Below are 24,751 nucleotides of genomic sequence, written 5' to 3'. Positions count from 1 at the left end.
TCTCTCTGATCTCCTTGTTCTGCGGCAGCTTACATTTTAAACCTGCTTTTCTTTATACAGTTGTGACTCTAGCTATACATTTTCTATTAAAAGGAGATAACGGAGTGATCCTTCACAATCCTTTATTTCCCCCATCTAAGGCAACAGACAAATGCTCTGAGGGCACCCACACTTTATTCGGTAGTCCGACCAAAGAGTCTCTACTGCGTTAATACTTACAGTGTGTGTCTGAGCATGTCCATAGGACAATACATCTCTGTGTTATCTACTGTGGATGTTGCTGTGTGTTTTCCACTCTTGATCTTTGTCTTCCTCTGTCATCCTGTGCTATCTGTATGTAGCTTTGGGATTAAAAAAAAAAATCATTGCCACTCCTCTGATGTGGGATGCAACCACGCGACTTCTGTGGCAGCAACAACAAAGGCAGAAAACAGCAGCTAGCACAGTCAATAATGCAGTTCACAGTTTGACCACAGCTTAGGGACAGATGGCTGCTTCCAGGTTGTTGCTCACCCTCAAACAACCTCGGTGATTTTTTACCAGGACAAAAGGGCAAATTACCAAAGTAAAGATTTGAGAGCAAATCCCAATGAAATACATGACGAACTGTTTTGCTGACATCAAGTTCAGATCTCGGATGCAAATTTTGGAGCAGCTGCCGGCGATGGAGGCACCAGTGACCAGTCTTGAGATTTATGAAACAGACAGGTTACAGATATGAATATATATATCACTCTGTCGGGGAAATAAAGCAGCTGTTTTGCTACTTGGTCTGATATGGTTTTGTACATCTGGAGATATGAGGCATTTCGAAACATCTTGACGTGAACCAGAAGCTTCAGTTACAGATCCAAGACATTATCCACATTTTGAAGACCATTTCCTGTCTTTTACACTGTTTTACTGGTATATCGCATACCGCAGATACAGCTTCCAGACAGACTATTTTGTTACTGCACTTTGTGTGTAATTTTTAAAGCAACATTATGCAACTTTTTTTAACCCTAAAATTCGTTTGAGTGTACAGTGTCTTGTAAAAAAGGTGAATGGTGTCTCTGTCTCAGCTACTCCGCCCCCCCATCACTGAGAGGGTAGGATCACAGCGTTACAACTGTTACATACCTGGGACTCCTCCAAAGGGCCACAATCCAAACGCACAGCTGGTTTAAGCACATCCCACTGAGCGAAAACATATCCAAAAGACATCAATTCAGTGTCTTTTACGGTGTTGAAAAGACATCCAGTGGGGAGCCGGAATGAAACGTCTTGTGTTGATGTCCACGTGACGTCATCTTCAGCTACAAACGTCTAAGGAACTTCTTGCTGTTCAAATTTAACATTTTTAAGATGGCCGAATTTTATTCTGCGCAGAAAAAGGTACAGCAGAAAGTATTTATCAGCTTCATTGAGTACCATGTTTTGGTTATCCAGCCTTTCTTAAGTAGGCCAGTATTCCAAAGTTGGATGACTAAGATATGGTATTCATTGAAATTGACAAATAGCTTACCTGGTAAATTGTACGCCTCATGCACACAGCAGAGGTTGAGGCTTAGGGTCCAAATCCACCCTTCATGTTTTACTACATGGAGTAAAATTTGACCGTTATATTGAACCACAGGAAGTAAAGTTTATATGTCCGTTACTAAAGTTGAAAAGACTAGTGCAGTGCCCGTAAGAAAAATGTATTCCTATAGAAAAGTGGGAGGTTAAGTAGCTTTTTCATGGACGGCCAAATGAGGCTGTGTTTGAAGGTGGGACGTCAGGGATATTTCGGTTTGTTGTGAAATCCGATATTCCAGGGTATAATTGGCCTTTTTTGACTATTTTTGATTTTGCCATTATATTTCACCTTAAAAACTATTTACTTGGTGTCATTATTTTCAGCACAACCTCACATGTGTGACTGTACAGTTATTTTTTTATTTTGACATACTGTATTAACACAATGGACCTAAAATCACAAAAAAACATAAAATCCGAGTAGAAGTTATATGTAACTACCGTATTTACATTCAAATGCAGGCAATGCTCATTCAGTAGTCTCCTCATTGTTTTGACTCATTAAACAAAAAACCGACTCCACTACACACTAAACACACTACACCAAACTCTACATAACACACTAACTATACACTCCAAACACGCTAAATGTCACAAATCTCTCAACTCTCAATATTGCTGTCTCTATCGCTGTCTATACACCGACCGTCGTTGCCTGTCATTCATCCGCCTAGGTCCCTCCCACAACTTCCTGTTCCTCAACAACCAAACTTGCTGCTTGGACACTTTCGTGACAAAAGCCTGTTTTTACCGTTTCTTCCTGCACCAGACACAAAGCAAACGTGACTGCAATGTTCGCGAAAAAGCGTGGCGGACATTATTTACCCTAAGTCCGGTTTTGGACGTGCCGGTGCGTCCGGTCCGTCGCCTCAGGAGGTGGGCCGTGTGAGCTAGCGGCTAGCAGCTAGCTACACACGAATATCCACAGATTCCGATTCCACTTTGTTGTCTGCGCGTCTCCGGATCTCCTCAGACCCGAACAGACTCGGTCCGGACTCTTTTAGTCTGATTAATACACAACAGTTAGTTTAGATGCAACGAACAGAACGGGACCGAACCGCCGGCAAAATCCCGGTCCAGCTCGCGCAGCTGCAGGTATAAATCTGCTTGTTTCTTAAGGTGGGGGGTCGCGGTGGGCTCTGCAGTGATTGGCTCTGGTGCACATGTGACTGTGGTGGCTACGGTTAGCAATGCTAGTGGAATTTGTACAGCATTTCTGAAATAAATTATTAACGGTATCATTGCAGTCGAAACAAATGCGATGTTGGACACCCTTGAACCACGCAGCAGCCATGTTGAAACTCTCAGTCAGTCTGATCCTGATCTGCAGAGATATTTGAAGCATACACACACACACACACACACACACACACACACACACACACACACACACACAGAGAGATTCCTTGCTTTTATAGAGAGATGTCAAAATTACATTGTAAAAGCTTTAATTTTGGACATCAACAGTGAATGTTGAAAAAGACATCTAAAGAAATCTTCCGGAAAAAAAAAAAAACAGTTGGAAGGAACCATGACCACCATGGTCACTATCACAGCAAAGATTGTGAAAATATGTTGATGTATGATGAATGCTGATTAAAAAAAAGAAAAAGAAGAAGAAATATTCAGATTGAAGATATACATTAAAATATTCAGATTAAAGATATACATCAAAATGAAAGGATAACATAAAACTTTTTTTTTTTTTTTTTTTTACAAAGCTGATGTTTTGTTCTTCCAATGAAATCAGAGAGGGTATTACAACTGAGAAAATGTATTTTAAATCATTTTGCAAAGGATAGTATATAGAGTTACAGTGAAGTGAGGGTTTGGGCTTATTCAGAAGCCTTAAAATCTTTCCTAAATGGTCAGGATGTGGAGAACTAATAAATACATGCTGTACATAACATGATATTATCCAGAGAAGACCTCATTGTAGGGGTAGCATCTGTACTTAAAGGTGAGCTTTCCTAACTTTTTAGTGGGGAAACATTGACGTTGTGTCCAAGCCATGTGTCAGCTACCTGTATAATCAGCAGCCCATTTAAAATAAATTATATACAAACAATTAAGGAATAGAGACTTTAATTTGATCGTCAAAATAACCAAATATATCCGCATACTTTGTGTCTTCTCCCTCAGTGTAAGCAGTGGACAGTTAAACACAGAAGGACACTTAACTCATTTACACTTGTTGCTCAGGTCAGTCCAGTGAGGGACGGGGGTTCCTGACGCACGACGTCGCCGGCTGTCAGTTGTTGCGTTCCTGCACGTGATTGGAGGAAACGGCTGATTGGTTTACAAGGCAACCTGAAGGAAAAGAAAACTAACGTCGGACATCCGTCTGGCAGCTGCTTTAGGTTTAGACGGCGCTGTTCGCCTCAGAATAAGCAACACACAAGAAAGTCAGTAGATTAATTACTCTGGTTAGGTCTCGAGAGGAATGCAAAGCTTATTCACTTCTTCTTCTGCACTTCCGTTTAATTTTGAACTACGTGGATCGTGATGATGGTGAGAGTCAGACAGGAACGGATGATTCAGATGTGAAACACTTAGAAACCATAGTTAATGTTGACATGACTGACTGAGTGATCCACTTCGTTTGCAGCCGTGGTTTACACCTCGTTCGTGTTAGCTTGTTTGACTAATGGACATTTTTCATTTCTTGTAACCATGGTAATGTTTCTGACGTCTTCAGTGCGCCTGCGCGCAGCACATACAGCTACCAAACGACCTCACTAAAATATATTAAATGTTCACTGCTCGATTAAAGCGATACTTAAGGTTGGCTTTTTTTTTTTTTTTTTTTTTTTTTTCAATCTACGTAACATTTAAAGCTGCACTCTCTAATTTTGGGGAAGATGTTTTAATCATCAGAGAACGATTTTCATTGACTTTTTTATGCTTAAAAAAAACTAAAAACAAACTAGTGACAAGTGACCTTAAAGGACAACACCATTTCATATTATTTAACAGCTTGTTTATTCAGTCATGGAAAAAATGAATACTTCTACTTCAAAACTGCCCCTGTAACCCCATGTGGAATTCTGAGCATTTTCTAGAAATGTTTAGTAAAAGCTGTTTTTTGGATCTTTACCTGCATAGCTGAAACTATTGATTGATTCAAAATATATTTTTTTAAATGATCAATTAATCAATACATTTCGGTCTTTTTTCTAGCAGAATTTCAAAACATTCAGTGATCCCGGCCTCTCAAATGTGATGATTTGATGCTTTACTCTTACTTTATTTTATATTTTTTCATATTTGCTATAATTTTTTAAAGGGTAGTTTACACATTTTACACATCAATGTGTGTTTACTGGCAGCTTCCTCTAGAGCCACATAAGGCTTTATACTACTGTTTTTTACAGATGCAGTAGCACTCCTCAAGAACAAGGTTTCTGTAATGTGTTATATTGGTGATGTTACCTATTAATGATCTTGCAATCCATCAAAATGATGATTGATGATGGTTTTAACCTCCGTGCTTTAAACATCAGGCCTACTCTACATATAGGGAGATGACAAATGCAGCATACTAAGGTCCATGTTTCAGGTGTTCAATGATTTATGTATTTATGTCCTGCAATGTCTTTTAATTATATTCCCATCTCCTTGTTTACAGATGAACCTCAGCACAAATGCCCACTGCAGCAGTCTCACTAGCAAAGAAAACTTTCCGCCTTCAAGCAAAACAGATGCACCGCAGGTCCAGCGGCCCAAGAAGCGCACGGTGCTCGGCGCGCTGTCAGAGAACGAGCAGCGCGGTCGATCCCTCAGCCAGGCGAGTGAGAGGGGCCCGGTGGAGGGAATTCAAACGTTGTGATTTTCAATTTCCCCTCGCAGAACGCTCACATTTCAAGTTAATGTCCCAGTCTTGTCGGCACATTTGTCTCCACAGGGGAGCCAATTTTCCAAACACAGTTCGATCTCAGACAGCTCCCGGCTCACCTTTCTGGGTTGTCCCTCCAGTTCCAGCTACGATGTGTACGTCGAAGAGGCCTGTGAAGTCGTTCTCGCCGCCTCCGGTGAAGAGGTGGTCTCTGGCAACTATTACCAAGATGATGAAACCGCTGCCCTGCAAAATGAACATTTGAGACGCCTGCTGGAGCTGAGTTCAAGTGAATTTTGCAAATAGAAAAAAAAAAAACAGCTACCATTTTGTTTCCTGTTCTTCACCCATCTGCTGCTCGCCCTCATAGGTTCGTGCCAGGATGCTTCTATGCAGTCTGAGCCAGATGAATCCCTGATGTGTATTTCCCAGTATGCTGAGGACATTCACCAGCACTTGAGGGAGAGTGAAGTGCGAAATTATCTGAACTATGAGCACTGAATCTGACCCTCAACATTTCATTGATTTGTCGACTATGTCTATGTGATAATCGATTATTCTGAGTAATTTTTGTAAGAAAGAAAGTCAAAATTAAATGTGAATATTTTGTTGTTTCTTTACTCCTCTAGGACAGTAAACTGAATTACTAAAGATTGTGTGCAAAACGAGATATTTTGAAATGTCCTCTTGGTCTTTGAGAACATCTGATCAACCTTTTTCGCCATTTTAAAGACCAAACAACTGCTGAATTAATTGGGAAAATAAGCGACCAATTAATCGACAGTGAAAATAATCACTTGTTGGCAGTGTGTTTGCTCCTCTGTTCACTGTAAATAATTCACAACTCATTGCCAGCTTTTGTTTTCTAACGCCAGATGAGGTTGAGGCCGAGGCCAGGCTATTTGGAGAAACATCCAGAGATCACAAACGGCATGCATGTCATCCTGGTGGACTGGCTGGTGGAAGTCGTCCAGGATTACCAGCTTCGCTCGGAAACGCTGCACCTTGCCATCAACTATCTGGACCGATTTCTCTCCTGCACAGCCTGTGTGAAGCGGGGCAAGCTGCAGCTGGTCGGCACAGCTGCATTACTGATCGCTGCGTAAGAACGTGTCTGTGTTTCTAAAGATTTGATACTTTTTTCCAGGGCTGTCAACAAACAAATTAAACAAAGTAAACTACTGTGATTATGCTTTTACAAGGCATGATGGGTAATTTTTTTGAATATCTTGCTAAAGTGCTGTGAATTTGAATTTATGTGATATTCTGAAGCGACCGTAAAAAAGTTGAAATGGTGTACTACAAGAAAATTAATTTCCTTGTTATTGGGGATATAGTAATTTAGCAATAGAATATGTAGATTTACAGTAAGGTACATATGCTGACATGCTAAAAACTTGCTAAAATGTGAACATGCTAAAAAGCAATATGGTTGAGTTAACACTACACTAATGTAATATTACAGTATCTTTTACTGTAATCTATACCTTTACAATAACTACAGATGTGTAGTACAGTATCATAATGGAATTTTGCATCAAAATACTCTATTTTCCCTATAAAATTGTGCTTGAGTTACTGTAGAAACACAGTATAGTACTGTGATTTTCATCAATATTACTATAACATAATTACAATATACTGTGAAATTAATGCAATTACTAGCCAGTCATTTACTGTAAAATTTCAGTAATAATCGTTAGTGTGTTTAGTCCAATATGTCCGAAACCTAATGTCGCCTGATCTGTCCTCTTGCAGAAAGTACGAGGAGATCTTCCCTCCTGAGCTGAATGAGTTTGTGTTCGCCACAGACAGCACCTACACCAAGAAAGAGTTAATCCGGATGGAGCACGTTTTACTGAAAGTGCTGGATTTCAAGATGGCAGCCCCCACAACAAACCAGTTCCTTCACCTGCTCATGTCTGTCCAGCCTGTGTCTGCCGTTGCAGAGAACCTGGCCCTGGTGAGCAAAAATCAATAAATCAAATGCCAGCCAGACTACCAATTTATACCCGCTGCCTTTGAACTCAGTTTTCCATTTCCCCCTTTTCATTTGGCGATGTGTTTGTGTCTGCTTCCAGTATGCAGCAGAGTTAAGCCTGCTCGAAATCGACCCATTCCTAAAGTACACCCCGTCTATGGTGGCAGCTGGAGCCTACTGCCTAGCCACGTACACCGTAAGCAAATCTCTCTGGGTAAGTTTGTTCAGATCATTGTTTTTGAGTTCTCGAAGTCCCTTTTTAGCCAAAACATGAATCCACATGGCTCTTTTTTCCCACATTTTAGCCCAGTTCTTTACATGCCTTTACTGGTTATACCATGGCTGAAATTGTGCCCTGCCTCACTGACCTGCACAAGCTTTACATCAGCGCAGAGAGTCGCCCACAACAGGCCATCAGGGATAAGTACAAAAGCTTAAAGTAAGGCTTTGTTCACAGATTTTTCTTAAATATATCTTAATAATTTTGACAGCTCATGTAAACTGTAGTTTTAGAAAGTTTCAGATCTTTCATGTGTTGTTAGTAATAGGACTGGTTTTGTTGGAGCACCCTGGAAATATAAATGGATGTGTTTTGTCTTTTCATTTACAGGTATAGTCGTGTCTCATTAATCACCCCGCCTGCTTCTCTGCCGTTTGTATGAATCGCTGCTCCACCCTTTTAATGACGCTTCTGCCAGAGCTTGACTGAGAACAAAACAAAGACAGCTGCCTCTACAACCAAGCCCAATTACACCATACCCTCAGGACAGATAATGACCTTGAGTAACTGATTTTTTTCCCCCCTTATGGTTCATGTAAATATAATAAATCATTTTAAAATATACGAGTGAAGTATTTTAAAACGTGCAGGTGTTAAAGCATAATGCTTTTAAAGCTGCTTGTTGTATATACACTACTTTTTATTTGCTCTTATGTGATTTTTAAAGTATGAATAACAGCATATTCAATACCTGATAATTAAGATATGTGTAGGGCTGCATAATATGCTATTTTGTTGGAGCTACAACAATGTTTATAAAGGTAAAATGTTTCATGCACAGAGCATCAGATCATATTTTGGACACAAAAGGGAGCATGCTTGTTTTGTAACCCCAGTAAAAATCACCTCATCATTTATATACATATGTTTTCATGAAAATGTGGAAAAAGTGCAAAAAATAAAATTTCCATGAAAACCTTGACTCATAAAGCAATCTTAAGAAAAAAAATCTGTATAAATGATGACAATCTTATTCTATTTATTTATCCGTATTCAGCCCTAAACTTTCAAGTTAAAGCTTTATTTCTCAGATTTCATATCTCCCTGTGTGTACTGTCCCTGAGGTAATAGGTTAGAGTTAATAGAAAATCAAATCACCACATTTAAAGGAAGCGTCTTTTATTTAACTGAGACATTGAATATGTAGATAGGTATGGTGAGGGGTAAGTGGATACTGGTAAATACATACTTAAATCATTATAGCATATATAAATAATTATGGTATTAATTATTATTATGGTAGTACATGTTTGTAGAACACAAAATGAATCAATATATAAGCTATAATACATAAGATAATTCAATCAATCATTCATCAATCAATTAATCAATCAATCCCTTCAAAATAAATGTATTATTTATTACCATTATAACGCATAGCCGTTGGGTTTTATTTTGAAAGTCGTCGCCGGAAGCCTTTACCGTCAGTCCGGGTGGTTTGACGTCATGATGAGCCGCTGAAGGAGCGTCAGATTGAAACAGAGGGAACTTCAAGTCAACTTTTTTTCTTTTCTCGTGAGTACACATATTCACGTCTATGAAGGAGAAGAAGAGCCGTCAAAAACTGAATTGAGCTTTCTCAACGTCCTTTTTTAATTGTATTTTTATTTTATTGTTTTTTGCGAGGACATTAACGTTATTCCCTCAAGGTAAGCCACTTTCAACTTGTAATTGTATCTTTCGTTGTCCAGTGGTCGGTCTACACGTCTGAGAAGGCTGCTGTTTTTAAAGACGTTGTTGAGATTGATTGTGTGAACTGGTACCTTTAAATGTGAAACTCCTAGATAGTAACTTAACTTACTTCCTGAGAAGGCGCACACGCAGGTAAAACCTGATGGGTCTGCTCGCAGCTCAGGTCATTAACAACCTGTGACAGCGGCCGACCACAAAGACATGACAGAGATTTTTCTCGCGCTAGCTCATGTACTCTGTCAGTGTACTCCTGTCCATAATGTCAGTAAGGAAGCCAGTCAGGAATGCCACCAGCTTTTCGTTTCCTCGTCACAACTGCGTTATGTTTAATCATGCTGTTGTTTTTACAACTGTTTTTAAAAAAACGGTAGTCTGCTATTAACTCAATATTCAAAGGTGTATTGTGCAGTTTTTCCTAAGGTATTTATGTATAGATGTATAGAAATACAACAATAAACTCTCCATCATCACTCTTGTACAGTGATGAAATGTAAGTAAGTGCATTTATTCTCTATTCAGCGTTTGAGGAATTTGTACTTTACTCCAGTAATTCCCTTTTCTGCCTCTTCATGCTTCGACTCTAGCACGTTTGTGTATTGTTGTTATTATTCCACTACATTTATTTTGATAACTTAAGTCAGGAACAGGCTGTTAGTTACTTTGCAAATTACATGCTGCATCAGAGCCAGAGTAGTGCAGTTAAAGAGTCATTTATTGAATTGGCAGTTAGATTGAAATAAATAAAGGAAACAAAACACTGATTTTGTTCATTAAAGAAAACAGATCAGTCAACCCCTAATGTACAATATATACAGTTAAATATATTTATGATCGACTTTTACATGTACTCATAGTTGATTGCTCTTTTTCATTTCCAAATACAAGCACAACATGCTTAGTATGTCTTTACTATTTATGTGTCGTAGACAACAAGAAAACACAAAACAACAACCAATGAATCATCTTACGCATTGCTTTGTGTCACTCTATAACCTTTATTAGATTTGGAGATACAACTCTTGAGTATCTCCTTTCTCTCCTTTCCTTTATAGTCCCTGTATCCCGTCCACTCCCCAGTATGGCTGAGCCTGCTGAGCTGCTGCTCATCAAGGACCAGTATGAGTTGGCGTTTCATAGTCTGAGCCGTGGGCTGGCTGCTGAAGAGGCTGGGAATAAAGAAGGGGCCCTGGAGTATTACAGGAAGGGTCAGCAACACCTTACCCACGGAACTGAAGTCCCCATTGGCGGGGAGAGACAGCAGGGAGCTGTGTGGGACACTGCCAGGCAGTTTCAGCAGAGGATGAGGGATACTCTGAGGACTGTCACCGCCCACCTGTCTGACCTGGAGACCTCTCAGCCCACAACAGAATCTCAGAGGGGCCACCTGTTGATGGATCTTCCTCCTAATCTTTATCCAGACCTGGCACCAAACAGTCAGCCTCCCGAAAGCTCTGTCCATCATCTCTACCCCAGCATACCTGCTACCACCCAGGACAAAACCCCAGCCCCTGCAGCACCCCCTGCCAGGCCTCCTCCCCCTGCTGCTCTGCACACACACACTGTCCCTGCAACAGAAACTACAGCAATGGCTAACACAGGGGACCAGCCACCAGCCTACACACCACAGCCAACAGTCGGCCACCGCAGCCTGGATTACGGTCCTGCCACTGGAGCCAGAGGAGATGGAACCGAGCTACTTTTCATCCCCTCTGGGGTGCAGATGTTTTTTGTGGCCCCGGGTGGACAGGTCAGCTCCCTGTCTCATCCAGGATACCTTCGCATCATAACGTTTGACTCTCAGAGCAAGGATGCCACTGCTGGAAGACCCTCAGCATTTCTACATGTAAGCATACAGTATGTTAAATCACACATCTGTCCGTTGTGGGTGTAGGTATTTTAGCAATGATGGGTGTGTGCTCTGACGGTGAGTAGGTGCGAACAGCAAGCTGCGTCAGTGAAACCACTAGACCAGTTGTATAACTTTGACTCATTATGTTGATGTATATGTTGACCATGACGTACTAGTCACATAGGAATGTTCTGCCTGCAAATGATGGTGTTGCCTCTTTTATGTAATCTCATACCCATATCAGTTGTCCACTTTGTGATTGACAAAACATGCGCATTTTATGACGAAAGGAAAAAAAAGCAAACTGACCTCTAAAAGTTTTTTGCTTTAAACACCTTTTTAACTTTCCTAAACAGTGACTTCCCTGCCCCACGCTCATTTGTACTGAATACTGACTTTGTTAAGTGGTTAAAGACATTGCAATTAGAGTTGCAACTGATGCTTATTTCTCATTTGCGTTTAATATCAGAGAATAGTGAAAAACACCTGTCACAGCTTCTTAGTGCCTGAGATGATGTCTACAAATGTCGCAAAAAAACAAAGACATACTGTTGAGAATGATATGAAACAGTTGAAAGCAGCAAATCGTCACATTGTTGGAACAGAAATCAGTGAATATTTGGCATTTTAGCTTGAACATTATGAATCAATTATCAGTTCATCTGAATGTCTAATTATTTCAGCTGTACTTACAGTTTCATCATTGCCTTTACACTCTTACACTCTGTAACCGTCATCAATGTTGACCGGATGCAAAGCAGAACCATTTTCTAACAGAGTAGAAATCTTAGTGTTATTGTTAATATTATATAAATATATTTGCAGTTTGAAGCAAAGATATTAAGCTCTCCCACTGCTAATGTGTTGTATTTGTGTTTGGGTAGTATTACTTTTCACTACGTCTCTATGCTAATAAATGGCTTAATCTCCATTTCAAACAACAAAATCGATAGATATGAAATAATGTGTTCTGGGACTACTACAAAGCGCGCATTATGTCGTGCTGCATATTGCACCGCAACCCATGACTTGCTGCTCTCCTGTATTCTGGCCCCGCTTTGTTTCCCAGCAAGACAATGGTCCCATTAACAGATGACTCTGCGCTTCTGTTGTGCCGCTGGTCGGTGCCCTGCGCCCTCACAGGGGTCATTCTGTCAGGCGGCATACCAGTGGCACCATGCAGCAGCAAGTCTGTATCTGCCCTTGTGGATGACTGAGCTGGGAGTGATGTTGCCATGATGGGCTGTGGTCAGGTGGTGCAGGTCAAGTGGCAGCCACATGAATGCCAGGACCCAAGTTTTCCCTGCAGAACATTGCGTTGTAAAGGGATGATCAATGTTATTCACATTGCCTGTCAGTGGTTTTAATGTTGCCTCTGATAGATGTAAGTCCTGATGGAGATAAACTCCCCTAATGTGACTTTGAGAGGGGAAGTTATTGGGTCACAAAGGAATACTTGAGGACACTATGCCTATTGGGATATATCTGCATTTTTGTGCCTTGAAAGGGAATGAGGCTGACATAAACCTTCTGTCCTCACAATAAGCCGCCACTTACTGTACATACGAAGTTATTCATGTCGGAATGGATTAAATGAAAATGATGATGTTGCAAAAAATGAGTCACCAAATCAGCCCTGATTCAATTTTACAAAATGTGTAATTACATTATAGTTAGGTCGTGAAGAAATACTTTATTAAACCATGCCAATTTGAAAATTATGAAACTGCTCTTGTACCACGTTAAAACACAAAGGAAAGAGCATCCCACATGTTGTAGAATACACACAGTACACCTGTACTTATGCCAGTAATTTGACTTGACCGAATGTAATTGCTAAATATGCAAAATGCACTTATTAATTGCATTAAAAAATTTTCAATAATGTTTCAAGATAAAAAAGATTTGTGGTGAAAGACGGTTGATGAACTGTGACCTTGAGGCCTTCACCATCCAACTAATTTTGTGTGTCTTTTGTGTTTTCAAGGTGTGTGACTGGCTGTACCCGCTGGCTTCAGACACTCCAGTGCTATTGGCTAACTCTGGGATCTTCATGTTCCCTGACACCTTGGCAGAGACGCCAGGGTCCTTTGTCGGCATAGTGCTGTCCTCTGAACTGCCTGCTGCAGACCGAGAGACTTTTAAGGACCTCTTAACGCAGCTCGCGGAGCTCAGGATCCAGGTCAGTCTTTATTGTCAGTATGGAGCAAACACAATGGTTGGGTGTGTATAAAAATCTATTCCTTGTAACGTGATCAAGCACTTCACACTTCACACATGATTGCTTCTGACGCACATTATGTGTCAGTTTTCTCTTGTGAAAATTCAGGAGGAACAAAATAGTTTTTATGCCGCGAGTAAACACATTCTTAGCCAGCTTAGTCATGGCTGGCAGGAATGTAAGCTGCCTGTTTGGGTGCGCACACATTTTGAGAGCATCTTACTGTGTTTCCCTCCTTGATATATGTCTTTATGGATTCCTTGACAGGGTCCAGAGGGGGTTGGGTCAGAAATCATCAACCTGAGTGAGAAAATCCCCCTGGGTCCACCGAAAGAGCAAACTGGAGTGACAGTCCCGACGGGAGACAAGGAAAAACAACCACTTCCTGGGTGGAGTGAGAAGGTGGCACAAGGAATCTTGTCAGGTGTGTTTGTTTGTGCGAGTCCTAATGAAGGAAATCAAAGCTACAGTGTTAGACACAGACTGTTTATACAGTAAATGTTGCTCTGTTCACATAACTCCACACTAGAGGGCGCTGGTTAGCTTTGCAAAGTTGTCCAACCACATCTTCATTTACCTGTAGTAGATATTTTGGAAACAGAACAATTATATTGCCAATGTACATTTACCACCCTAAATATTTCTGTCTTTAGGAGCTGCTAAGTTGAGTGTAGAGTTTGTGAAAGGAGCAGAGGCCACTGGGAGGGCCATTCATAAAGGAGCAGCCAAGATCAGGGAACACATGACACCTGAGGAAACTCCCTCAGAGGTCAGCCCCCGTGTCACCAAAGGTCTGCACGCGGCTAAACAGGCCACAGGGGGCGCCGTGCGAGTCAGCCAGTTTTTGGGTAAGAACATAAACTGTGTTGTAAAAAGTACCTAAAAGTCATACTTAAGTAAAAGTAAAGATACAGTGTTCAAGAATTACTGTGGTAAAAGTGAACGTTTTTAAGAATAAAAGGTATTTTCTGGCACCAAATTTATAGTATCAAGAGTGCATTGCATAAGTCTACTTACCTCTATGTATGGATCTACTGTATGACTGTGTATGTTTACAGTTAACGGAGTGAGCACAGGTGGCAGGACACGTAGCAGAGAAGGTGGCACCTCATGTGAAGAAACATGGAGCTAAGCTGGTCCCAGAGTCTCTGAAGAAGAGCAAAGATGGCAGCCCATCCAACCTGGATGGAGCCAAGTTTGTGGCAGCCAGCAGTGTACAAGGTGTGTACCAGTATACTGGAAATGTCAGGATCAGTCATGAAATTATCTAATCAGGTGTTTTAGCATTTTAAATATTTGTTTAAAGGTGCACTAGGCATCAAAAAGAAAGAGCTATATATGAGTTCAGTATGTACTTTAAAGCAATATGTTTGCATTTGTGTTAAGAACAGAGCATGTATTTTGAGGTATGGTTGGGTGTCAACGAAAACAATACATTGCCGATCTAGGAGTCCTGTATTTCAACAATATACAGTGCCTATATAAAGTATTCACCCCCTTAACTGTTTGCCCGTTTTATTGTTTTTATAAATGGAATCATGGTCAATATACAAAAGATAGACAAAGCAAAAAGCAATTTTACTCCATTCTTTTTTTGCAAAACTGCCCAGGCTCTATCAGGCTGCATGGGGATCGGGCCTGAACATCGCTTTTCAAATCCAGCCACAAATTCTGTATTGGACTGAGGTCTGGGCTTTGACTGGGCCGCTCCAGAACATTGACCTTGTTGTCTTTATTCCATTTCTGTGTAGCTTTCGCTGTATGCTTTGGGTCATTGTCTTGTTGAAAAATAAATCTTCCCTCAGATCGTAGTTAAGACTGAATCTTGTTGTCCTTCAGGATTTCCCTATAATTTGCTGCATTCATTTTACCCTCTGCCGTAACAAGCCAGGGCCTGCTGCAGAGAAGCATCCCCACAGCACTATGCTACCACCACCCTGGTTCATACTTCTAAATCACCTTTTCATGTAGTTGCTTTGAGTGTTATTTTGTCTTGACAGTGTGATTGTAGCCAGGAGTACTGATTAACCAGAGATTTGAAAATATATATATTTAGTAAATTGACCATGATTCCATTTATAAAAGCAATAAAATGGGAAAACAGTTAAGGAGGTGAATACTTTTTGTTTAGGCACTGTATGTTGTTGAAATATAGGTGTATATATGTATGTTTTTTGTTGACACCCAGCCATACCTCAACAAAGACAAATTGTCCCCCTTTAAAGATTTCTGTCCGAGTATTTTTCTACTTCTCAGCCATTTTTTTCCTTTACATCCAAACCAGGTTTCTCTACAGTTTGGTCTAGCCTGGAGACGGGCGCAAAGCTTGTGGGCAAAAGTGTTACAAATGAGACTGTCCTGACAGTGACGCACAAGTAAGTTCTGACACTTCCTTTTTCTGCTTCTTTATTTTCTGGTCATTGGTTTTTTACAGTTGATCTTATTTTCAAGCTATTTCTGAAGCCGTTTGGTCCCTTCAAACACAGTAGAACTGTTCTGGATCAGAAAAACCAGCCTTGCAGTTTCCTATGGTGCAACTTTCCTCTTGGTACATTGGGAAACTGATCTGCTTTCACACCTTCTTCCTATCTATTTCAGATTTAAGGGCCTAGAGAGTCTATTTAAGATGTCAAGAAACATATGACTGCACGGGGGAAGGAAAGACAAAGACTTGTGAACTAACAGCTGACCCTGCTCAACCCTTTCATGTACGCTCTTTTATTAACCCGGATCAAGTCAGAAAATAACCCTCAATAAGATATATAACAAATCCAACCACTAACACAGAGTTGCCTCTCTTTAATTCGCTTATATGTGGAAATATACAGTGTGTTGGGATCGCGTGTCTTTCTGGGCTTGTCTACAGGTATGTTAACTTTGGCTTTATGTCTGCTTGTGTTGGGTGGTGCTGCTCTTGCTGTTCATACTATCTGTAGCCTCCTTTTTCTGGTTTGTTACTAATAAAACTGCTACAAAATTAAATATGACTGTTTTTTCTTGACCCTTTAGTGTGCTGATGTGCTGATGTGAATGAGAACATAAAATAATTCTGTGCACATCCTTATTTATTTTCTTCACTGAATCCCTCTTCCCTAACTCCACCATATTACCCGTGGTGAAGGTATGGCGATGATGCAGGCCAAGCCACAGACACTGCTCTCAAGTCAGTGGTCAATGTCGGGGTGACCGCGTACAACATTGACAATCTGGGCATTAAAGCCTTCCTGAAGACCACAGGCAAGAAGACAGCCAAGGCCATGGTAAAAAGCCGGAGTGGACAGGCCGCAGAAGGTGAGGTGAAGGAGGAGAAGAAACTGGAACATCAAGCGGAGACAAATGTGAAGGAAGAGCAGAAGAAAGAGGAGGAAAAGAAGAAGGAATAGGACATTCGTTAATGTTTTGCTTGACAGGCCATGTCAGACTGATCGATCAGCGTCTTGTCGTAGGTGAAAATATTTGAATAAGCTTTCAGGGAAAGAAAACATTTATTTTATGTTTTTTTATGCTACATGATTGTAACCCCCCCCCCCCCCCCCCAAAAAAAACAAAAAACTACACATTAATTTTGTGTTCTTTTTTTAGGCTTGTCATTGTATTTATTTGTGTACAAGTATTTTGGTATGTTTTTGTGTATGACAAAATGTTCAGTGTGTAGAAAAAGCTACCTGTATGTTGAGAGCGGTGTGAAAGTGGAAATAATAATGTAAAGCATGGTATGAGTTGCACATTTTAAGCGTTACTGTTGGAGGAATGTTCTTATAGTGACAAAAATAAGCAAAATATAATGCAAAATCTGTCTTTTGTTTACAAACACGCACACGGATTTGCTGAGCATACTTTTCAGTTTATAATCGACAGCCTGAGAGATAAATCAACCGGGCTTTATAGTCACCAAATGCTGGATGGTAAAATTAAGAGGTCTGTTTACAAAGGAAGTCAATTTTCAGGCCTAATTACCCGCGAAATGAGCTTCATAAAACGTCTGCTCGCAAAGCAATTTTACCTTATATAGAAAACACTTGAATAAAGGGTTATTTATTCGAGTTATATTCGACGTTTTATTTTGTATTTCTAAACCTCCCGCTAATCGGCGCCATCACGTCTGGTGCCGGCCTGAAGTACCCGGAAGTAGGGCAGCGATCTCCATGGAAACGCCGAGGGACAAACGTTGAGTTTTCCAGAAAACATGTCAGCGGGTAGCGACTACAGCAAGTACGATCTTGCACGACTGCAGGCAGAACTCGAGCAGGAGAGAGAAATGAGGTGAGTTCGTTTATTATAGTTATCGAGGATGTTGTCTTCCTCTGCAAAAAACTACACAACAGAGCATCTTCTTGGTTATAGAGAAATGCTTGAGGAGTCGGTGTCTGACCTGCGGAGTACCATGTGTGAACTGCAGGAAAGGCTGCACAGTGTTGATGGGGAAGGTAAGCTAACATTTATGTGTTTTTTGTTTTTTTTAGAGTTTATAATCTATAACATCTATATTCATATAGGCCTGATGCTATCCATCACCTTGAAGTGATGCTGTTACCCAGCAAAGGTTTATCTCAACCTTCTTGCTGGCATCAACTGGTTTTCTCCTCACTGCTGTCTGTTTTAAACCTCATGTACCAGAAAATGAGTGGAAGACGCGGTACGAGACACAGATCGAGCTAAATGGACAGTTGGAGAGACAGATGTCACTCATTCATGAGAGACTGGAGGACCTAAGAGGAAACCCCATGGGTGAGTTTACAGGCTAGTGCCAGCTCTGAATCATCAAATGTGAATCAAGCTTTTACAGTCAGGCAAGATGGAGGCTGATGCATAGTAGGCCATCGTGGTGCGGCACCCTGGTCCTAGGAGGGGTTAACGTGCACCGCAACAGATGCACAGTAGATGCACAGACCCCCAATGTGAGAGGATTTTAAGGAATCCCGTCTTGGTATTGTTATAATTTATTTTCAGGTTCAATGACAGAAAAAAACATTTTAGTAGATATGATAAAACTTTATGGAGCCCTTACTGAGGAAGTTTACTTGTTACAACAACTCTAGGGGAGTACAGAAGGGGATACACAGAGGGAGAGGCAGGGATTCAATGATATATAATAATGAAACAAGACAAAAATTGAATAATAAAAGTTTACTCTTTCACTTACATATATGAGCAAGAGAATGCAAAGGATAATTGCAGCCAGAACTGGACTGATACAAATATTTAACAATCAACCAGTGAACAAACAAGGATCACTGTGAATTAAAACAACCAACCTTATTTCCTCTTTGTTCTAACCCCCTAGAGTCCACTCGAGGACCCCTGTTGCATCAGGTGTTCTCCGCTTTAAGGGCACCCAAAGTTCGCTGGGACATGTTTTCTTTACTGTAAGGGCACTCTAGAGGGCACTGCATATTTCTTGCACAGTGGGCCAACGTAGGGGACACTTTTATCATGCTTTCCTATTATAAGGATGTCCCAGAGGGTGCTTTGGTTGCACTTTTTTTTTCTCAAGGAACTGTGCCATGTGAAATGTGTGGGTTGCTTCATTTGAACGGCTGGTGTTTGACACCATGTACAGCATGCACCGCCCCTGAGGAGACTTGAAGTTAATTGTCTACTTTTAACTCTGTTAACTGGTACCAGCAACTTATATGTGAAAAGAAATGAAGACGACAAAATCTCTTGCATGCACGCATAATGCTCACCCGCTCTCTCTTGTTTTCCACAGATCGGTTGGCGTCCATCCGGTCTTACGATGACATGCCAGTAGTGAGTGCAAGTTCCTATTCTCGATGTGTTCTTCTGTTGCGCTGGTGTTATTTTGGTGAGTTTTTTTTTCGACCAGCAGAGAGAGCCAGAGAGACACAGAGTGCTGAGGAGAGGGAGAGCAGACAGGACAGAGAGGATTGTGATGCCAGCTGCTCTCCATCCTCCAGTTGATGCAGGCTGAACAAACCAGAGTTTAATCACAGCACTGTAATCACGGGATTACAAACCATGGGAGAGTAATGCACTCTAATTACAACGCTTTAACACACACACACACACACACACACATGAATGCACACCATGCACTGAAATGTTGCAGGGTGCAGTCAGAATGTGTTTGTGTGCCTTAAGGCAGAACTAGCAGATGCTCATTAGTGTATCAGAGGAGCGACAGGAAGATTGTGGACCGAAGAGCTGTAGACAAACTGTGAGCGTGACAGTAAGCTGGACAGTGAGAGGAATATCGATAGTTTGTAATTAGTGTGGTGAGTAAATATTTAGACCACGAGATTCGTGTCTGCAGCTTTGGAGAAAGCAGCTTGACCTTTTCCCCCCACCAATACATTCTGTTGCATCAGTACCAGCGCCGCTCTTGCTTTTAATGATGTGTGCTTTGGGTTGGTGAATACCATTTGCTGTGGAAAAAAAGGTCAGTGCTTTGCAGTCAGATGTTATGTAGTGTGAAAATGGGGTGGGAGATCTGAAAAAAAGAAAATAATATCACAGTCTAGTTAATTGCAATCACGATCCGCAATGTCAAATGCCGGCACGTTTCTCAACCTTGACATGCCGTGTACACCTGTCGCTATAACTCCAGAGAACCCGACAGAACAGAACAGGAATAAAACCTGAGAGAAAACATTACGTCGTCCGTAAACATTTCTGTCTGATTCACCTTTACAGATTTTCATCCGCAGTGGTGGTTGTTTAACAACGAACAAAATGGTTCCCATGATCCCGTGTTCGTTTGTTTTGTTCTGATTGAAAGACCCCAGGCGGCACAAATTACATACTGTGCGTTTAAAACACAATATTCCATTAAAAATACAGTAGTTACAATTTGGCACAGGCTAGTCATCCGCCATCAGACCATTTGAGCTGTTCTGAAAAAATGTCGAACATCTAAATGTAAACTCTCCCAAAGTGCTGTTGCTTTTCTTAATACAGAATTGTTAGTTAAAATATAAGCACCCAAATACTTTAAGCTCCAAACTATACGCAGCTTTAGTACTTCAGTACATTTATTACTTTTCATGTGTTGCCACATTGTCACATTTTGTTCACAGTTTAAAGCTTCATGTTACACTGAATAGAAACTCTCTGTCCTGCCATGTGTTTAGCTCTGTTAGCTGTTAGCTTTGTTAGCCAAACACACAGCAGGACCTGGCTGCCCATTGGCTGCTAACAAGCAGGTAAAAGCATTGTCAGTTAAAAAAGGAGGGTGCGGTCGGTCACCCACCTATAGTGTGTAAATAAACAGAATCAAAGCACACGCATTCATGCATTTGCCCAAATTCAGATGCACATGCTCACTGAACTGATTGTCAGTAAAAAATCATATCATGCATATATAACGCTGCCTCTTTAAAAACCCTGCTGATGCTAGTATTCATTAAAGCTGACTAGATGTGCTTGTTTATGGGGAACATCAAGAAGAAAGAAAGTGTTGCGAGTCTCACTGCTCTGCAAGGAATCTCATGTAGCCTTCCCATGTAAGCCCGGCTGCTCTAATGTGTTTATCTGGTTGCTGAATAATGTATGAGCCTAATCCATTGTTATGCTGCTTTTTTTCCGCATTAACTACTCTGTTATGGTTTGATCCTCGTAGAGTGGTAACTCTCGTACAAATTGATCCGTAATTACGCATCGGCAGCGCAACACCTTTGCTCTTCAGGGCCTCTGTTGTTGTGATTTTTTGCTAATTGACGGAAAACACTTGGCGGCAGGACACACTGAGACAGCGCCTGAAGATCCTGACCGAGGAGAAGTCCGACCTGCAGAGTCAGCTGATGGACTGTCATCTCGGGATCGAGCAGGAGGGAAAGGTGAGGATCTCGGCCCTTCAGTTCCCCCAGCTCATTCTTGTGTAGAGGTCACAATGTCTAGTTTTAGAATTTCTCAGACAAGCGGCTTTAAAAACGTTCAAGGAAATAAAATGATTTAGCTGCAAATCACCTTTATTAGCAGAGGATTGAGAAAGATTTGTCTGATAGTTTTGTTTTGCCTTCTTTATTTTTTTAACGACCGCTGATGCAAAATCCTTGACCTTCGTCCTTCGTGCTGCTGCGACTAGGCCAACACGCTCTTAGTTTTGCGACTTGGGGTTCTTTGTTTATTGTTCTGCTCGGCAAACAGCTAGATATTAGTCGAATAAAGGTTTAGCGTGCGGCCATGTGCGGCCAGTAATCCACGTTCTAATCTGTTGCTCATTAACACAGAAGACCTCCTTGAAATACGCTCCTAATGCAACAGTGCCAGCGAACACAGAACAAGCGCTCCACCCGTTAGCAGACAGATTATAACCGACAGGTCAAAATGTCACAGCATTGCCCCTCTGTTTCTTTCAGGCGTTTCATAAAACCAACGATGAGAGGCGGGCGTACCTTTCAGAAATCGCAAAGGTAAGTGTTTCCTTTTAATCGTGTCAACGGCGGTGCATCGGGCTCTCAAACCAACCTGCCTGCTAATCATTGAATATTTACAATATGCCGGTGAAGAACAGCTGTTGTGATTAAGTGTAACAAAAGGTCGATACAGTGAAGAGAGCAGAGTGATGCACTCCGATAGCACTTCTCTTTCAGACCCAGTTATGATTTCTCATTCATTCTCTAGTGCTGTTCTACTTCGTTATATAATAGGTGAGCCTCAGATCAAGTAAAAAAAAAAAAAGAAGTGAGTCAAGGACTTTCTGCCTTCTGCCGCAACAAATCCGGTTCCTGCAGGGCCGAAACGAACGCAGCTGCAAGAAAACTCGACCACACTTCTCTCTCAGCACTTTCACATTTGAAGTAGCACTTGCCTGAATCCTGCCTGCTGCAAACACTAAAGCACACATACCCATATGCACACATCTAAACAACAACTTTTACGTGCCCGGCTTTAATTTCTCATCGATTGTGTCCACCGCCCACACAGCTTTCCTCCACCCTTGAAGGCCAAAGAAGACAGTACCCCACCCAGCCACAGAGAGCACCAGAGAGCAAACAGAGGAGGTGAGTGGGGCACGCTGCCTCCAGGTGATGGAGGAAAACAATTTGAGTAATTGTGCAGTGAACGAACGATGGCCTCAAACATGACTGCAGCCTTGAATTAATACATTTCTGTGGCATTTGAATGCTTTTTTTTTTTTTTTTTTTACAAGGGATCGTATACAATATTATATATGTATATATTTAAGGTATTTTGCTTGAATAGCAGAAGGCTAATTCTGATCAGCACTCCTTTTGCATGTCCAACATCATGCACACACTAATGATGTTACAATCTTTAAAAAAAGATACGGTACACATAATTACACATATGTTACTTGTACAATATAAACACTGAACAATAATTACCAAATTTAAAACAGCATTAAGTACATGGAGAGCAAAAATTGGATAAACTGCAGAGTCAGTGAATAAGGAAGAGGGCTCTTTTTTCTTTAACCAAAGTTTTAATTTGACTCCAATGTTAATGTCGGAACTGCTGCCCCGCTCACAGAGTGGGGTAGTTTGCGTTCCTGAAACCTGGAAATCAGTTTAAATGTTTGCACATCGAGTTCCCTCGTCTCAAAGTCAATAAAGTAAGTCTGTGGTTACCAAAGGCTTAAGATACTTACATGTTCTGTTCTATGACATTAAAATACATCATTAAATGTACAACAATATAATTACAAAGCGCTTACATGTCTTAAAAACAGTGGATGCTAACAAGGGGCTATATGAGATGACATGTTGTCATGGACATATAACGTCATCACACAGAACAGGAAGACTCATCTAGTCACTGGTCCATCTTAACTTGGCCGACTTTAACTTAACAAACTATTCTAACTTTACAACTTGTAGATTTATCAATTTAAAAAACGTGTATACTGTAGCAACGGTGTGGTCAGACGCTTAGTGGTGGTGACGTTTAAGTCATGCGACCTCACTCTGTTTATAGTCTAACGTTAGCTTTTTACTTATAGTGATTTAATTTACGCTTCGAAAATCATAAAAGTGGTGTTCATCCGTGAAGATTATACTGCTGAACAAAACCTGTGAGTATCATAAATAAAAGGTTTGCCACAGAACTTATTTTCGGCCATAACATAAAAATCCAATTCAAAAATCTTGTATCGGTATCAGGCTTAGTTGGCAGTCAGTATGCTAGTTGTAGCTAATAAAGTAACCATGCAGGACAAATAACCTCAGAATTACTTTACAATGCATCTTCTCATGATATCATAGCTGCAGGGTTTGAATTTACAAATCTGGTGTCACTTGAGTTCTCTGAAACACTCAGATCGTCGTGTATCTGCTACACTGGTCTCGCTACGCTAACTACATTTTTCTGATTGCATTAGAGGGAAGCAGGCCAGCAAGAAATCAGAGGCTGTCTCTAAGAAAGGCAAAGAGAGAGAAGACGATGGAGGAGGAGGAGTGCTTGTGAAAGCAGGAGGAGGTGGTGTTGTTGGAGCAACGGCTGAGCGAAGAGAAGAGAAGAAATTGCCAAGGGGAAGCAGGTTACCAACCCTGAAGCACTACCTGAAGCACAATCCCTAACCTCAACCTGGTGTCATAACCTGTTTTCTTCTTTTTTTTATATAAAGATGTTGCTCCATTCTACTTTCTACGTCCTTCAGCCTCCTGTGTCTTTGTTCACATTTGTTAAAGGCTGGAAACGATTCACTCGGGATGTTTAATCAACCCGGCATTAATATTTTTCTAACCCTTTTCCTTTGTTAGTTGCTAATGTTTCAAAGGGAGGAATATTGCAGGCGCCAAGTGTTGTTAGGTCATCTCCTCATGTGCCAGAAGCCTGCTGAGTCTGACATTTCTTGTGTCACCGCTATTTTCTTTCCAAAGCGCCTCCTACGACTTGAATTACGCAACAGCACCACGTCCACAACTCGCTCCGTAAGCGGTTCGTCCACGCAGCAACTAGTCACCCCCGTGCCACCCACTGACCGCCTTTCTGAGTGTGGGCGTAAGAAAACTGCATCCATATGAGATGCAGTAGTGAACAGAAAAGTGCCAGAAGCTTTTTTCGTTTTTGTGTGTGAAGAGGTGTGGAGGACGGGTTCAGTTGTTCTCAGCCTGAAAAAACAGTGAATTGAAACAATATTTCACAACACAGGACATGGTTTTATAGCATGAATTCATCTTTTTGTCTTGTCCCTTCAGCTTCATCCGCCTTGTTCAGCGATTGGTCTCTAAGGGGCTGTGACGTCATATTAATTAGCTCACAGATTGTGACCCAAAACTGGGTTTTCAGACAAAGAGGTCACACGCAATGAGCAATTCATGAGAGAGAATTATGCAATACCTATCTACAGCTTTTCATGTCCGAGACCGGCGCTGGCAGTGTTTTGTAGTGACAAGGGATCTGCCCCTTTA

The 24,751-nt window shown here is 41.1% G+C and overlaps 3 protein-coding genes across 3 annotated transcripts; all 3 read left to right on the top strand.

Annotated features, from left to right (window-relative positions):
- The first annotated feature begins 3,827 nt into the window (after positions 1 to 3,827).
- ccna1 (cyclin A1) lies at positions 3,828 to 8,218 on the top strand. Its single transcript, XM_030437438.1, has 9 exons — positions 3,828 to 4,071; positions 5,189 to 5,347; positions 5,465 to 5,684; positions 5,766 to 5,866; positions 6,271 to 6,497; positions 7,154 to 7,358; positions 7,477 to 7,590; positions 7,682 to 7,815; positions 7,987 to 8,218. Exons 1-9 carry the CDS (start codon positions 4,066 to 4,068, stop codon positions 8,036 to 8,038), a joined length of 1,218 nt encoding a protein of 405 aa, XP_030293298.1. The 5' UTR covers positions 3,828 to 4,065; the 3' UTR covers positions 8,039 to 8,218.
- A 179-nt stretch (positions 8,219 to 8,397) lies between these two features.
- On the top strand, positions 8,398 to 16,939 carry sparta (spartin a). The gene is made up of 8 exons (XM_030437439.1): positions 8,398 to 9,305; positions 10,401 to 11,191; positions 13,185 to 13,379; positions 13,686 to 13,842; positions 14,072 to 14,283; positions 14,495 to 14,639; positions 15,703 to 15,793; positions 16,540 to 16,939. Exons 2-8 carry the CDS (start codon positions 10,427 to 10,429, stop codon positions 16,799 to 16,801), a joined length of 1,827 nt encoding a protein of 608 aa, XP_030293299.1. The 5' UTR covers positions 8,398 to 9,305; positions 10,401 to 10,426; the 3' UTR covers positions 16,802 to 16,939.
- Positions 16,940 to 17,478: 539 nt separating this feature from the next.
- Positions 17,479 to 23,991, top strand: ccdc169 (coiled-coil domain containing 169). Its single transcript, XM_030437437.1, has 8 exons — positions 17,479 to 17,681; positions 17,763 to 17,845; positions 18,036 to 18,146; positions 19,129 to 19,169; positions 21,116 to 21,214; positions 21,737 to 21,790; positions 22,305 to 22,381; positions 23,719 to 23,991. The coding sequence occupies exons 1-8, from the start codon at positions 17,605 to 17,607 to the stop codon at positions 23,915 to 23,917; spliced, it is 741 nt and encodes a 246-aa protein (XP_030293297.1). The 5' UTR covers positions 17,479 to 17,604; the 3' UTR covers positions 23,918 to 23,991.
- Positions 23,992 to 24,751: the final 760 nt, after the last annotated feature.

Source organism: Sparus aurata, chromosome 13 (genome assembly GCF_900880675.1).
Source record: "Sparus aurata chromosome 13, fSpaAur1.1, whole genome shotgun sequence".
NCBI classification, from domain to species: Eukaryota; Metazoa; Chordata; class Actinopteri; order Spariformes; family Sparidae; genus Sparus; species Sparus aurata.
Note: the sequence above shows the minus strand (reverse complement) of the source record. Positions and strands in the feature narration are given on the sequence as shown.